The sequence below is a fragment of the Oreochromis niloticus genome, linkage group LG5 (assembly GCF_001858045.2).
Source record: "Oreochromis niloticus isolate F11D_XX linkage group LG5, O_niloticus_UMD_NMBU, whole genome shotgun sequence".
Lineage (NCBI taxonomy): Eukaryota > Metazoa > Chordata > Actinopteri > Cichliformes > Cichlidae > Oreochromis > Oreochromis niloticus.
In genome coordinates, this window is record NC_031970.2 from 28,862,591 (window position 1) to 28,879,909 (window position 17,319).

The window sequence follows — 17,319 nt, forward strand, 5'->3', positions numbered from 1 at the left end:
GGAGAAATTTAGCAGCTATTATTATATGTTAGTTTGAGCTAAACTCCTGAGAGTGTGTATTCACGTAGTACCAGATACTGATCCTAAAAAAAATGTGTTTTTTTAAGTTTGTTTATTTGCCATTTTTAAGTGATGACAGTAGGGGCAAGAAATTATCTGTATTTTTTACTCTACTAAGAAGCACATCTCTGCACTGAAATTTTTTGTCTTTGTCAAATCTGAAGTGGTGTTTGCCCTGCGTCAGGCTGGTCAACCAGTCTGCTGACATCAGTTACATAGTTTCAACACCATGGGCATGGGCTTACTTGTTTCCCTCTACAGAGGACTATAATTTACAAAAGGAACATTGTGCCAAAGTAAATACCTCTGAAACTGATTGAGGTATCAAACTCATCAGCAAAGCATTTACTAAAGTTAGAAATCAAGTGAGCTTCACGGTACTTCTCTCATAGATGTACACACACACACACATACATACATCGAGAGAAAAACATGCTCAGGATAAGACTTAAGATATAAGTATTTTTCCTCTTCCATGGACAGGATGCTGAATGACCCAAATCACTGTGGTTTAGCAACAGGAACTTTGCGTTTTGCTCAGCGTAAGGCTATCTCCCGTGATCTTGCAAGAAGTAGGGTGAAGTAACAGGAGAAATGAAAGAAATGAAACCTAACCGAACTCACTTAATTGCTGATTTAGGAAAAAAATAATTAAAGTGAAGAACTGTAATGCAGCTAGGATAGGCTCCAAACCCCCTTATGCAAAAAACCTGAAAAGGATAAGCGGAAGAGGATGGATGGATGGATGGACTCTATAGTGCACACTGCACAGTCAAATAACCGCGAGTTAAAGAAAGCATCACTTTAAGAAGAGGCTGCCTCCTCTCTGTATGTTTGAATAAACAATGCGAGAACAGGTGCGAAGAAACGAAACTTATAGCAAACTCTTTTCCGGGCTTTTCCGGGTTAAGCCAACAATTTTGATAGAGCAGGTTACAGTTCACACTGTCATTTTTACCTTTTCTACAAAATCATTTTTCAGGAGACAAACATTAGCTACCATGAACTCTCTGAACCAGCAGTATGAGGAAAAGGTCCGTCCCTGCATCGACCTCATTGATAAACTCCGCTCTCTTGGTGTAGAGAAGGACCTGGCGCTGCCTGCTATCGCCGTGATAGGGGACCAAAGCTCGGGGAAGAGCTCTGTGTTGGAGGCGCTGTCCGGGGTGGCACTGCCGAGAGGAGTTGGTAAGAAGACACTTATTTCCAGCTGAGCAAACTCACTGTTCATTAGAATCGTGACAGTCCAGTATATACAGTTAAGCCCAAAATTATTCATACCCCTGGCAAATTTTGACTTAAAGTTACTTTTATTCAACTAGCAAGTTATTTTTTGACTGGAAATGACACAGGCGTATCACAAAAGATAATAAGATGATGTACAAGACGCATCATTGTGGAAAAAAAATATTTCTCAGCTTTTATTTACATTTGAGCAAAAAGTATCATGTCCAGAATTATTCATACCCTTTACAAACTGTCACAGTCTCTGGGAAAATCCAAAGTTCCATCCATTCCAAATAGTCAAAGCTGTTCTAAAGAATCCTAATTACCCTGATTAATTGGAAATAGCTGTTTTGATCAACTCAACAGGTGAAAAACAGCAGCTCTCTGCAGGTGGTCTGTGGACATTCATGGCTAAGACAAAGGAACTGAGTGAGGACCTGCAGCTGCGCATTGTGGTTGCTCACAAGTGAGGAATGGGCTACAAGGCCATATCCAAATGTTTTCAAGTTCCAGTGGCTACAGTGCAAAGTATTATTAAAAAATACAAGATGTTCCGCACTGTGGAAAATCTCAGAGGACGTTGTCGGAAGCCAAAAGTGAAACCTGTGCTGGCCAGGAGAATAGTGAGAGAGGTGAAAAAGAATCCAAGGATCACCACCAAGGCCATTCTGGTGAATCTGGGCTCTGCTGGTGGCAATGTCTCAAGCCAGACAGTCCAACGGACAATGTTGGGTTCCACGGATGCAGACCAAGGAAAACGTCACTTCTCCAGGCACTTCTAAGGCATGCAAAAGCTCATTTGGCCTTTGCAAATGCTCATCTGGACAAAGAAGAAGGTTTCTGGTCTTCAGTGTTATGGTCAGATGAAACAAAAATTGAATTATTTGGTCACAATGATGTTGGCATCATTGTGATCATTTGGCATAAAAATGGAGAAGCCTTCAACCCAAAGAACACCATCCCCACTGTCAAACATGGTGGTGGGAACCTAATGCTTTGGGGGTGTTTTTTAGCCAATGGACCATGGAACCTAATCACAGTAAACAGCACCATGAAAAAAGAGCAATACATGAAGATTCTCAACAACAACATCAGGCAGTCTGCAGAAAAACTTGGCCTTGGGAACCAGTGGACATTTTAGCACGACAATAACCCAAAACATACAGCAAACGTGGTGAAGAAATGGTTAGCAGACAACACCAGTAACGTTTTGCAGTGGCCTAGCCAGAGTCCTGACTTGAATCCAATTGAGAATCTGTGGAGGGAGCTAAAGATCAGGGTGATGGCAAGAAGACCCTCCAACCTGAAAGATTTGGAGCTCATTGCTAAAGATGAATGGGCAAAAATGCCTGTGGAGACATGCAGAAAGCTGGTCTGCAATTATAGGAAGCGTTTGATTGCTGTAATAGCCAATAAAGGCTTTTTTCTATTGATTATTGAGAAGGGTATGAATAATTCTGGACATGATACTTTTTGCTAAAATATAAATAAAACCTGAGAAATATTTTTTTCCACAATGATGCCTCTTGTACATCGTCTTATTATCTTTGGGGAGACACCTGTGTCATTTCTGCTCAAAAAAGAACTTGCTTGTTCAACAAAAGTAACTTTAAGTCAATATTTGGCAGGGGTATGAATAATTATGGGCTTAACTGTAAGTAATCCTTTCATACCTTACTTAAATAATATACACTACCGGTCAAAAGTTTTAGAACACCCCAATTTTTCCAGTTATTTTTTGCAGTTCAAGTCGTTCAAGTCCGATGAATAATTTGAAATGGCACGAAGGTTAGAAAGGCCAGAGGTTAAAAAAGTTCAGGTTACCCAAAACTGAAAAAAGTACATTTCAGAATTATATGTTACACTGCCGAAATGGTGGGCCAACTCATCTCCTGTGCAACATATTTATTTTTCACAGAAAACTGTAGAAAAACAGAAAAAGGACAGGTTAATCAGTTCTTTTCAGCGCGCGGGCCGTACGCTGCATTTCTTCTAGTGAAGCGTACGAGACTGAGCGCCCTCTGTTGGCGGAATTTATATAACAGTACAATTGACATTAACAGTGGCCTTACCAAAAGAAAGTGTCTTTGAGTATAAAATAAAATGGGGGGCGACTATTTTCATGTCTTTATCTTTATCATAGTGCCACATATACAAAAAGGCCTTTTTCAGGGAACACGAAATGGGTTAACAATTTAAAGCTGTTCTGTAGCAATGGAAGTCGATCAAGCCTTGAAAGCTGGTGCTACTAATTCCTGTAGGTGTTCCATCTTTTCTGGATTACTTACAATCCCCTCTGTCTGCATAAAAGCAGTGTTGGAACACACTGTGGTACCATACTGTTATAGCCCGTCTCGGAGTGGCCAGACCATAACATAAGGGTGATCCATCCCCGTCCGACCCCAAGCAGCACATCACACAATTAGTAGTTTGATGGTGATTTATTTACAATGAGTGGATTTAAAACAAAGGAAAGGAGCGGACTATAACTTTGGGGTGGACCTAACGAAAGAACAACAAACAAAAGGAGCCTATCTCAAGGATATATCAAACTTGCCTACTCAAAAGAATTAAACCAAACGACAGGAACTTACCTCCCCAACTAACAAAAACATGAGAAAACTGTAAACAAAGAAAAGGGCAGTCCACCCCTACATGCTCCTGTGTAAAACAAACATCACTAGACAGGTAACATAAAGTCTGCCCGTTAGGATGGGCCGAGGATGAATGGCTGGCCGTCCATGGCGGTGTCATCAAATACGTTGTCTCTCGGTAGTTAGCCAATCCGCAGGAACTGTCCCCTGGATCCACCAATGACGAGAAGGCACCTGCACACTTAAATTTGCATATGAGAAACAACATTATGACAGCAGTCGTAACACATACCCACGTGAGCATCAGTTGAACAGTATTGTACTGCAGAGAGTAGTTTACTGTTACAAAAAAAGGCAATTAATAATGGAAGAGAGACAGGCCATCATAACAGTTAAAAATGTAGGTATTTCCTACAGAGAAATTGCAAAGAAAGTCAAGGTGTCAGTGACTACAGTTTCCTTCACTATCAAAAGGCACTCAGAAACTGGGGCAAACTCTGAAAGGAAGAGGTGTGGCTCACCACAACTGAATCTGGGGATTTTAGTTTAGCTGTTATATCTGCCAAAGGTGGCTACTTTGATGAGTCAAAAGTTTAGAATACATTTTAGTCTATAAATTGATTCCATTATTTCTTTTTTTTAAACTGCAGTTGCTTATTTGTACGATGCTTTCATTTCAGGGTGCAATGAGACATTAAACTGCATAATTTTCGATAAAAACTGGAAAAATTGGGGTGTTCTAAAACTTTTGATCGGTGGTGTATATACATTTGAAATCCCTTACCTTTGTTTAATTGGCGTTATTTCTTTGTTCAAATTCAACTTTGTTCAAATCAAATCCTTACAATACTACCTGACCACTGGTCTTATCCTGGCATGGGCTCTGACGTGGTTCCATAGAAGTGCGTTTGAATATATCTGGATATGCCGAGACAAATGTCGGGCTGGCTGGATAAATTTCAGTTTCTGTTTGGGTTTATTTTTATTTCTGTTGCTTAAAGTTTGGGTGTTTAGCTTTGCTGTATTTTTAGTTCTTGTTGTTTTGAGTCTTGGTCTGTTTGAGTTTCTGTTTCGGGGACCTTCACTGTTTCCCTCTCTGTCTTGTTTCATTTTGGTTCCTTTGCCCTCCCTTGCTTCCTTTTCTTTCTCATCTTGTTCATTGAATAATTTCCTCTGTTTATTTTTCAGTTACAGTGTATCTGCAAAGTATTCACAGCACTTCACTTGTTCCACATTTTTGTCATGTTTCACTCTTATTCACCTTAGTCTGCACACAATACCCCATAATAACAAAGAAAGAAAAGTTTGCTTGAGATTCAATCTCTACAGACCTCCAAACATGGCCTTCAGATTAGCTCAAGAACAGAAAGTGGAAAGTTTCATGGAATGGGTTTAGCTGGCTGAGCAGCTACATGCAAGCCTCATATCATCAAGCATAATGTAAAGAGTCAGATGCAGTGGTATAAACCACTGGACTCTAGAGTAGTGGAGACGTGTTCTCTGGAGTGATGAACTGCGCTTCTCCATCAGGCAATCCGATAGATGAGTCCTGGTTTGGCGGTTGCCAGGAAAAAGGTACTTGCCAGCATTGTAGGAAGTGTATAGTTTGATAGAGGGGGATAATGCATGGGGTTGTTTTACCAGAGCTTGGCTTGGCCCTTTAGTTCCAGTGAAAGGAACTCTTAATACTTCAGCATACCAAGACATCTTGGACAATTTCATGCTCCCAACTTTGTGGAAACAGTTTGGGGATGGCCCCTTCCTGTTCCAACAATATTGCACATCAGTGTGCAAAGCAAGGTCTGTTGAGGCTGAGATAGCTCAGTAGGTAGAGTGTTAACCCCATGTTTGGAAGGTCAGGGGTTCAAATCCACTGAATGGCTACCCTGAGGTACATTTGATCACTGAGTGAATGTGTTAACTAAACAATTTCCTACGGGATTAATGAAGTATACCTCATTATGTATGTGTTTGGCAATATAGTATAATGACTGCTTTTTTATGATCTTATCAAATACTCTGGGTATTCACTCAAATGTTTTCCTCTCTGTCTCACCATTCACTCATAAAAAACACAGGTATTGTGACAAGATTCAATTCAATTCAATTCAATTCAATTCAATTTTATTTATATAGCGCCAAATCACAACAAAAGTCGCCTCAAGGCGCTTTATATTGTACAGTAGATAGCACAATAATAAATACAGAGAAAAACCCAACAATCATATGACCCCCTATGAGCAAGCACTTTGGCGACAGTGGGAAGGAAAAACTCCCTTTTAACAGGAAGAAACCTCCGGCAGAACCAGGCTCAGGGAGGGGCGGCCATCTGCTGCGACCGGTTGGGGTGAAAGAAGGAAAACAGGATGAAAGACATGCTGTGGAAGAGAGACAGAGATTAATAACAGATATGATTCGATGCAGAGAGGTCTATTAGCACATAGTGAGTGAGAAAGGTGACTGGAAGGGAAAAACTCAATGCATCATGGGAATCCCCGGCAGCCTACGTCTATTGCAGCATAACTAAGGGAGGATTCAGGGTCACCTGGTCCAGCCCTAACTATATGCTTTAGCAAAAAGGAAAGTTTTAAGCCTAATCTTGAAAGTAGAGATAGTGTCTGTCTCCCGAATCCAAACTGGAAGTTGGTTCCACAGAAGAGGGGCCTGAAAACTGAAGGCTCTGCCTCCCATTCTACTTTTAAATACTCTAGGAACAACAAGTAGGCCTGCAGAGCGAGAGCGAAGTGCTCTAATAGGGTGATATGGTACTACAAGGTCATTAAGATAAGATGGGGCCTGATTATTTAAGACCTTGTATGTGAGGAGCAGGATTTTGAATTCAATTCTGGATTTAACAGGAAGCCAATGAAGGGAAGCCAAAACAGGAGAAATATGCTCTCTCTTTCTAGTCCCTGTCAGTACTCTTGCTGCAGCATTTTGGATTAGCTGAAGGCTTTTCAGCGAGTTTTTAGGACATCCTGATAATAGTGAATTACAGTAGTCCAGCCTGGAAGTAATAAATGCATGAACTAGTTTTTCAGCATCACTCTGAGACAGGATATTTCTAATTTTAGAGATGTTGCGCAAATGGAAGAAAGCAGTCTTACATATTTGTTTAATATGTGCGTTGAAGGACATGTCCTGGTCAAAAATGACTCCAAGGTTTCTCACAGTGTTACTGGAGGCCAAGGTAATGCCATCCAGAGTAAGAATCTGCTTAGATACCATATTTCTAAGATTTTCAGGGCCGAGTACAATAACCTCAGTTTTATCTGAATTAAGAAGCAGAAAGTTAGCGGCCATCCAGGTCTTTATGTCTTTAAGACATTCCTGCAGTTTAACTAATTGGTGTGTGTTACCTGGCTTCATGGATAGATAGAGCTGCGTGTCATCTGCATAGCAGTGAAAATTTATGCTATGTCTTCTAATGATGTTGCCTAGGGGAAGCATGTATAATGTAAATAGAATTGGTCCTAGCACTGAACCCTGTGGAACACCATAATTGACCTTAGTGTCTGAAGAGGACTCTCCATTTACATGTACAAATTGGAGTCTATTAGATAGATATGATACAAACCACTGCAGTGCAGTACCTGTAATACCTACAGCATGTTCTAATCGCTCTAATAGGATATTATGGTCAACAGTATCGAACGCAGCACTGAGGTCTAGCAGGACAAGCACAGAGATGAGTCCACTGTCAGAGGCCATAAGAAGATCATTTGTAACCTTCACTAAAGCTGTTTCTGTGCTGTGCTGAGCTCTGAAACCTGACTGAAACGCTTCAAATAAGCCATTCCTCTGCAGATGATCAGTTAGCTATTTGACAACTACTCTTTCAAGGATTTTTGATATGAAAGGAAGGTTGGAGATTGGCCTATAATTAGCTAAGACAGCTGGGTCTAGAGATGGCTTTTTGAGTAAAGGTTTAACTACAGCCACCTTGAAGGCCTGTGGTACATAGCCGATTATTAGAGATAGGTTGATCATATTTAAGATTGAAGCATTAATTAATGGCAGGACTTCTTTGAGCAGTTTTGTAGGAATGGGGTCTAAAAGACACGTTGATGGTTTGGAGGAATTAATTATTGAAGTTAACTCAGAAAGATCAATTGGAGAAAAAGAGTCTAACTTAACATTGAGGGTACTAAGAGTAGCTGTAGATGATATTACATCTGTGGGATGATTATTGGTAATTTTTTCTCTAATGATAAAAATTTTATTTGTGAAGAAGTTCATGAAGTCATTACTAGTTAACGTTAAAGGGATGGTTGGCTCAGTAGAGCTCTGACTTTTTGTCAGCCTGGCTACAGTGCTGAAGAGAAACCTGGGGTTGTTCTTATTTTCTTCAATCAGTGACGAATAGTAAGATGTTCTGGCTTTGCGGAGGGCTTTCTTATAAAGCAGCAAACTATTTCTCCAGGCTAAATGATGATCCTCTAAATTTGTGACACGCCATTTCCTCTCCAGCTTACGAGTTATCTGCTTTAGGCTACGTGTTTGAGAATTATACCACGGAGTCAGGGACTTTGGATTTGAGGCCTTAGTTTTCACAGGAGCTACAGTATCCAGAGTCGTACGTAGTGAGGAGGTAAAATTATTAACAAGATAATCGACCTCTGTTGGAGTAGCGTTCAGATAGCTGCTCTGCTCTATGTTGGTACAGGGCATTGAAGATGATAACAGTGGGTGGATTATATTCTTAAACTTAGTTACAGCACTTTCAGAAAGACATCTACTTTGATAAAGTCTACTCTCCACTGCTGTGTAATCAATTATTGTAAATGTAAATGTTATCAGGAAATGATCAGACAGCAGAGGGTTTTCAGGAAACACTGTTAAATGTTCAGTTTCTATGCCATACGTTAAAACAAGATCTAGAGTGTGGTTAAAGTGGTGGGTGGGTTCTTTTACATTTTGAGAGAAGCCAATTGAGTCTAATAACAGATTAAATGCCATGTTGAGGCTGTCATTTTTAGCATCTACATGGATGTTAAAATCACCCACAATAATTATTTTATCTGAGCTGAGCACTAAATCAGATAAAAAGTCTGAGAAATCAGAGAGAAACTCTGTGTAAGGCCCAGGTGGACGATAGATGATAACAAGTAAGACTGGTTTCTGAGTTTTACAGCTGGGGTGGACAAGGTTAAGCATCAGGCTTTCAAATGAATTAAAGTCTGTCTTGGTCTTTCGTTAATTAATAGGCTGGTGTGAAAAATTGCTGCCACACCGCCCCTCGGCCTGTGCTTCGAGATTTCTGGTAGTTAGAATGACTCGGGGGTGTTGATTCATTTAAACTAACATACTCATCCGGCTGCAACCAGGTTTCTGTAAGGCAGAGTAAATCGATTTGTTGATCAATTATTAAGTCATGTACTAACAGAGACTTGGAGGAGAGAGACCTAATATTTAATAATCCACATTTCACTGTTTTACTCTTTGGTTCAGATGTGGATACTGTATTGTTCTTTCTTTGTGATTTTTTATGTTTAAGTTGTTTATTGCTGGTTTTTGGTTTGTTTTTTGTCTTTTTGGGAGCTGACACATGATGTCCACTAGAACTGAAGATGACGAGAAAAGAAAAAAGGAGAGGGGTGGTATGGAAAGATAAGCTACCGTGACTATAACGAAGAGCTAAAAAAGCCTTCACTTGTGGAGAAAAAGATTCGAGAAGGTACAGCGTGAAGCATTCTTAAATGTCACTGTTATTGATGGAGGCAGATGATAGGCTAGTTAAACTTATTGTTTAGGTATGACTCAAACCCAATCCTCTTTTCAGCACAAGATAAACTGGTGGGGAATGAGACTGGGATCAGCAGTGACCTCATCAGTCTGGAGATTGCTTCCCCTGATGTCCCAGATCTGACACTCATCGACCTGCCTGGCATCACCAGGGTGGCTGTCAGTGGACAATCAGAGGACATTGGTGAACAGGTAGCATTTGGAGCTCTGGTGGTAGAATGCATCAAGTCAGATTAAAATACAGCTCAATTCATCCCTGTCACATGTTTCCTGTTTTACTTTTGATTTTTAGAAAAGCGAGAAAGACCCCATCATAAATATATGCATGACTGCTATCAGTACAGCCCACAGAACACTATCCAAAGTTTGGTTACTACCACGGCTCAATAATATAATCATATATTATTGAGCCGATATATTTCTCTTGTGAAAAAATGAAAAGTATGGCTGTGATCTTTTATGGGTATTACATTCATTCACAACTTGATTTGAATAATCCAAATTTGGGCACGATTAGTTTATGTAACTTTTGCAACTATATTTCTCCATTTTGTAGCTTGATATTTGTTACGTTACAAGCTAATGCTTTCAGATAAAACAACTGATCCAGAATAACATCAGAAAACAAGAAACCATCAGCTTGGTGGTTGTTCCATGCAACGTGGACATTGCAACCACAGAGGCTTTGAGGATGGCACAGCAGGTGGATCCTGAAGGAGAGAGGACTTTGGGTAACTAGAACTGATTTTAAAAAGTGCCACCTGGCTTATAAGCAAATGTCTCTCTTAGGTCATTTATTCTCTATCCACTGAATAAATATAGTTACTATGTATGCTTACTGCATACATTTATCATGTTGGTTCTCTTTTCAGAGGTGAGGAAACTGTTGAATCTCATAGTTTGTCACAATGTGAGCAATATTTAATGGCTGGCACCAAGCTCTGACTGGAGCTAATTAATGATTACTGTCATCATCATTATCCAGCTGGTTTTCCTATAAGGCGGGAAATCCAACACTATCTCTCTCTCCCTCGCTCAGGTATCTTGACTAAACCTGACCTGGTGGACAAAGGCACAGAAGAGAACGTGGTTAAAATTGTCCATAATGAAGTCATCCCCTTGAAGAAGGGCTACATGGTGGTCAAATGCAGGGGTCAGAAGGAGATCACAGAGAAGGTGTCACTTTCTGAAGCAATAAAAAATGAGGAAGCCTTCTTCAAAGAGCACGCCCATTTCCAGTAAGTTTGCTCTTTTTGGCAATTATGCAAGCACGCGTTTGTGGTGTGTTAGGCTGTGTTGCTTATACTCTAACCTTTTGTTTGTGCTGTAGGACTCTCTTTGATGAGGGTCAGGCCACTGTTCCTAAACTGGCAGAAAAACTCACTCTTGAACTGGTGCATCATATTCAGGTGAATACTTATTACTGTTTTACCTTTGTAGGTCACTGGGGAGAGCTTTAACCCACTCCAGCTTTGATGTGATTTGTCCATGTGATTTGTAGAAATCTCTGCCACGGCTTGATCACCAGCTACAACAGAAACTTAAACAAACTCGGGCAAACCTGGACAAATTAAGCAATGGACCCCCATCTGATGCAATTGAGAGACTTGGTTTCCTCATTGATGTAAGTTCACCAGTTTTTTTAGGAGGCACAAAAATGCCAGCTGCAGGTTTTGCACCTCCTAAACAAAAGTGTAAGAAAAATGAATATGAGCTTCTGGAAACAACATGTGCTGTTCTTTGAAACCGTTCCTTCTTAGAGAGTGTCAGCATTCACACAGGATGCTATCAGTCTCACCAAAGGTGAAGAATTAAAATGTGGATACAAGTCCAGCATCTTTTCCATACTGAGAGCTCAGTTTGCAGTATGGAGGAAAGCCATAGAGACCTCTGGAACAAATTGTAAGTTAATTTAAAACTTGTTAATTAGTTACCTCTAATATACCTACTGTTAAAAGATGAATTTATTAATACTATTATATTTCCCACCACAACTACAACCATATTATAGTCAACTGGAATATTCAGAGAGAGGTTTCTCAATATGAACGAAAGTACCGTGGAAGAGAGCTCCCAGGGTTTATCAACTACAAGACGTTTGAGGCCATGATCCAGGAGCAGATCAAACAGCTGGAGGAGCCTGCTGTCCAGAAACTCAAAGATGTGTCAGGCATGTTTTTTATGATGCCGTAATCATTGAAAGTCATCACAGAACATGTTACCTTGCAGGTATTCTTTCATTTTCTAATTTTATATATTGATAATTTTCTCTTTTTTAGAGCTTGTGAAGAAGGAGCTCTTTGAGTTGGCACAGAGCAGCCTGGTTGGCTTTCCTAACCTCATCAGAACAGCAATGGTAACATCTCCTTTGCCGCTTGTTGTATATTTATTACTAAACACTGATAAATATGTACTGACATCTTCTGTGTGATTTAGCTGAAGATTGAAGACATCAGAACTAAACGGGAAGCTGAAGCAGAGGCCATACTGAGGATGCAGTTTCAGATGGAGCTGATCGTTTACACTCAGGACACAAGATACAGCAAGAAGTTAGCAAAGAGGAAGAGGGAAGATGAAGAGGAGGCTGTAAATTCCTTTGGCTCATCGGCAAAAAGCCAAAGCAAAACTGTGAACAATAATAGCAGTGGGGCCACCCTGAAAGAGATGCTGAAACACCTTAAATCCTATTACCAAGTAAATGTTACTGAAACTCTGTTTTTTATGTTTGCATTTAAAAACATAATATAGTACATAAACTCTTGCCATGTCAAAAGACACATCCCACTGAATTTTTCAGTATAAGAGAAAAGGTAGACTCTTTGAAACAGTGACTACAGATAAGCAACAAAAAGAAGAAAAAGAAAAGAAAAGAACAAAACTAAAGCTGAAATTTAGAATATATACTGTTAAATGAAATGAACACCTGTTATATTTATGACACAGTCACATAAAGCAACAAACGGGAAATTTGGGTTAGAACCTGAATTTGTTCACTGCCCCAACAAATTCAGCTTGATGGGACAAAAATGGGCCACAAAGTAGAAACAAATCCAGTTTATCTGCCCATGGACATCAGTACAGAAGCAAATCTTTTACTTAGAGATGTTTGGCCTCAGTAACAATAACAATGTTATTTTGTTCCGCCTAATAATTTATTAATACAGAATAAATGTTTTAATGTCTTCTCAAAGCCAGGTCCAAATTCAGGTCTTACAGTATTAGAGACACCAACAATATTTTTGTGATGCCCGCACATGCAGGATTTAGCTTTTTAGCAGATCCCTATTATCTGCTGGGAGGATGGTTTTAGTCTCTGAAGGGTGTACTTTGTTTTATTTTGTTTTAAGAATATTACTCAACTTTATTAAGTCTTAGTCTGGTATGACTTTTTTTCTGTTTTTCTTTAGATATAAACACAATGTAACCAACTAAGTTGGTTACAAAATATTGAAATGGTCTATTATTTGTTTCACAGCTAATAATTTAATACAAACCAACAACCATATCCAAATTCTGACGTATTACAGACAGTAACAAACAAAAGCTTTTTACATCCTTATTTTTGTCTTCTCCACTCACAGATTGCTGGTCAGCGTCTTGCCGACCAGATCCCCCTGGTGATCCGCTATCAGATGCTGCAGCAGTTTGCCAACCAGCTGCAGAGGGAGATGCTGCAGATGCTTCAGGATAAGGAGAGAAAAGAGTCCCTGCTTCAAGAGGACATTGGCACAAAAACTCAAAGGGAACAACTTCAGAAGGGCCTTAAACGCCTCTCAAACGGCCACCTTTTGTTGACTGAGTTTAGTATGAACACATTCAACTTCAGCTCAGCACAAGGGCAAAGCTTCGAACCAGATTTCTAACTTGACAAACAAAATGATGGACGTCACTTCATAGAATCATAGAAATATTTCCCCAGCATTCGCTTTGCAATACATTTTGAGTGCCTTTATTATAGATTGTAATTGTTTTAGTGTGTATATATATATATATAAATATATATATATATTATATAACATCTTACAGGGTCATATGCATGTATGTTGCTGTTGCAGAAGGATATTTTTTGTTTATTAAAAATGTTTTGAGTGGTAGAAATAAAAATCACTGCTAATAGTATGCACTCCATGTGTTATTTTGTTGTATTGTGTGTATTACAGTTTGCGTATACATTAACAGGGGAAATGAATAACTAAAATAAAGTGAGACATATACTGAAAGGCTGAATTTTTTGAAAGTGACATTTTTTTCTGCAGAAATATGATCAGAATGTATTAAAAGAACATTTCTCAACAAAGGATTCATCTTCAAACTGGTACAGCCCCAAAATAAATGAGATTAGTTATACCACTGTACAAAAAATGGAAACGGACACCAATTCACAAATGACAGGCTTGGTATTATTTGCCCTCCACCTTCTAACCTTTGTGCCATAAAGTTTTTTGGTCATATGAATGAAACTGTTGCCAGAAATAATGGGGAGGATAAAGTTGTTCTGAGCCCCCTTTTTTAAAAAATATTTTTCTACTCATTAAAACATCACCATGAACTACATAATGTTAGTTAATAAAATATGCAGCGAAAGCTAGATAGAAAACAATACCTTAGATCCTGACAAGTGGACTGACCCTCATATGCCTCAGAGTGGTTATTCCACTGCCTACAGTTCTCTTAATCCTTTACTTTGCAAAGGTGAACTGAAAACCAAGCATGTGTCGGACATTATCCTTTACGTCTACTCAAATTGTGTTTACAGCTGTAATCAGTCTGCAGTCTTTGTTACTTTCAATACCTTGAAAACTAAATCTTGTGCTTCAATGCAGTTGCCATACATAAAACAAGAGACCAACATTTCCTAATGCATGTTTATGTTCATGGTTTCAGGATTTTGTGCATTTGTGTGACTAACTGGAGCTGACACAATATCTGCACAACAAACATGTGATTCCAAAACCCTGCAGGTTTTTCTGGTTTGGTGACAGTCTATTTCAGTAGATGTTTACAGATCATAAACTCAGATCCCAACTTTAATTTATGCTGTATTTATGTTATTTCAGGATGAGATCAGTTATTAGTTTAATAAATAAAACTATGATTTTATCTATTTCAGTTGCATTTGACTCAAAATAATTGGTTTGTTTTTATGAGAGCCAAGAATCTTTTTTCTCCTTTTTTGTGTATTTCCATGGAATCACTAAATGACATAAAATTAGTGTACTTCAGTTTGCTTTGCAAGATCTTTCACAAAAACATAATTCAGCAACACATCAATACCTGATTTAAGAACTCTAAAACGTATTGGGGCATTGTACATTTAAGCTTTAAATTTCCAGTCTAGTATTTGAAAATAATCTCCTGTTCTCTCTTTCTTACATTTTTGTCTTCTGTATGCCCAAAAATATAAAAACTACTACATATAGACATTTATGCATCTGGCTACCTGTTATCAGGCAAAGATTGAAGCCATTAAGCAGGAAAACAAGGCCACTGCTGAATCAATGCTGAGAACTCAGTTCAAGATGAAGCTTCTTGTTTATTCTTAGAACAGGACCTACAGCAGCAAGAAAGAGTGAAAGCAAGAAAGAGGAGGATGAAGAGGAAGCCAATCAGAATAATGAATTTAGAGAATGTACATCACACACAATGTGTATTTTAGTTTGCTTCTTTTTTTTAAAGCTTTTCATAACTGTCTAACTTTGCTCCTTTGCAATCTCACCTCACACCTCGTGAAAGCCTGTGCATTCCTGGTGGAGGTCTAGACATTGAAGTGCTGCAGTCTGTGGTATCAGTTGATGTGGAGACCTATCACATGTACTGCAACATGTGGTCTTTTCATTTAAAAAAAAAACCCCGAAACAAAACACCTAATATCCAGTATAACTACAATAAGATCTGTTATAGGTTACATACCATGTTTATGAGATATGCTTTGTTTAATTCCTTCCAGCTAAAAATCTAAAAAACATTGTTGGTGCTTCATGGCGAGCAAAACCATATCCAAATAGTTAGGTGCAATGTGATCGGTGGTATTGAGTAATGGGTAAGAATGCTGGTTGCTACTATATTAAATACAGTCATATAATTAGAGGTAGAATTGTTGGTTGCATTACACTATAATAAATATAGTTTATAAATACAGTGTAAATGTCCATAAATGTTAACAGCACAGTTAACCTTCAATCAGGGTGGAGGTAGGGCATGTTTGACAGCCTGTGGGTAGAAACTTTTATTGAGTCTGCCTTTGACCTGATCGACCAGTAGCGTTTACCAGAGGGAAGGGGGGTAAAAAGTGAGTGCCCAGGGTGCGAGGAGTCCTTGATGATGATACTGGCATTCCGCTGAAGTCTGCCAGCATAAATGTCTCTGAGGGGAGTTAAGCGCCAGTTGCCCACTCTGCCACCCTCACTACCCACTGGAGTTTTCTCTTGAGCTCCACACTACAGCAGTTGAACCAGGGTGTACAGCAGTAGATCAGAAGGCTCTTGATGGTGGAGCTGTAGAAGTTGATTAGCAGTTTTGGGGGTAATTGGGCCTGATGCAACTTCCTGAGAAAGTAAAGCCTTTGTTGTGCTTTTCCTACCTGGTGGGAAATGTTTATGGACCAGCTAGGGTCGGCTGAGACATGGACACTGAGGAACATAAAGCTTTCTACCCTTTCTACCTCCTCCCTATCAATGTAGAGGGAGGAGAGCTCAGATCGCCTTGTTCTCCTTAAGTCGATTACTATCTCCTTGGTCTTGGCTGTGTTCAGATGTAGGTTGTTGTTGTCACACCATCACTTCAGATGCTCTCTGTAGACTGAATCTTTGTACTCGATCAGTCCTATGATGGTGGTGTTGTCAGCAAATTTTATAATGGTGTTACTGGTATGAATTGGAGAACAGTCATGGGTAAAAAGTGATTAAAAGGGATTGAGGACACACCCCTGTGTGACGCCTACATTCAGAATGAGGGTGGAGGCGGTGTGCTCTCCCATCCTGACGTTCTAGGGTCTATCGCTCAGGAAGTCCAAAATCCAGGTGCACAAAGAGCGGAGTCCTCAGTTCCTTCCTTTTTTAACCAGTTTGTGGGGTTGAACTGTAATGAAAGCAGAGCTGAAGTCCACAAACAGCATTCTCACATAAGTGTTACTGCTGTCCAGATGTGTGAGGCTAAACGTACTAAACCCTTTAAAATAGTAAAACTTATACTGAAGTAAAAAATCTGAGAATAATGAAATAGTACAAAAATAATATACAATCTGGTCCTACTGAAGGCAGGAGAAACGAAAGACAAGGAAACAAAACCTGTATTGTACTTTCGATTTAGCCCATCTCCATCAGTGCCTGTTTTTTCTTAAACCTGTACACCCGGTATGTGACCGCTATGTCTCCAGAAAGTCTTCTGCCTTTTTGTTTTCTGCAGTGTAAACTGTTGGCTAACGTTCATCATCACTCAGTTTGACGCACCTTATTAAATGCATGCTCCGTCACTGAAATAACGGGATGGGCCAGTCTGTCATCATTTTTACACAGACACCTGTAACGTACACGAAACTGAGGGGAAACGAAACTTACAGCCAGGCTGGCGATTTCAAGACTTCTCCGGTTCAGTCCGTCTTCTTCCGACACAGCAGCTTACAACCCACAGCGACTTTGTCACTTTAATTTTAGCTGCATTCATTTGTTCTTTCGGGGAGACAAGCAATCACCAT

General features: G+C 39.5%; 1 protein-coding gene and 1 long non-coding RNA gene across 3 annotated transcripts; one reads left to right on the forward strand and one right to left on the reverse strand.

Annotated features, from left to right (window-relative positions):
* Positions 1–935: 935 nt before the first annotated feature.
* Positions 936–13,614, forward strand: LOC100708066 (interferon-induced GTP-binding protein Mx-like). The gene is given in 14 exon segments (XM_025907420.1): positions 936–1,248; positions 5,960–5,971; positions 9,432–9,460; positions 9,462–9,558; positions 9,664–9,818; positions 10,219–10,357; positions 10,666–10,864; positions 10,957–11,035; positions 11,128–11,250; positions 11,387–11,528; positions 11,638–11,796; positions 11,906–11,982; positions 12,063–12,320; positions 13,208–13,614. Coding segments are annotated over 14 exon segments (1,938 nt in total). The 5' UTR covers positions 936–1,061; the 3' UTR covers positions 13,490–13,614.
* LOC112846958 (uncharacterized) lies at positions 13,389–17,313 on the reverse strand. 2 transcript variants are annotated; one of them, XR_003220190.1, is made up of 3 exons: positions 17,183–17,313; positions 15,343–16,703; positions 13,389–15,177 (listed from the first exon to the last, which is right to left on the reverse strand). It is a non-coding gene; the product is annotated as an uncharacterized LOC112846958 (long non-coding RNA). The 2 variants fall into 2 exon arrangements; XR_003220189.1 differs by having other exon boundaries at positions 13,389–16,703.
* Between the last annotated feature and the right edge of the window lie 6 nt (positions 17,314–17,319).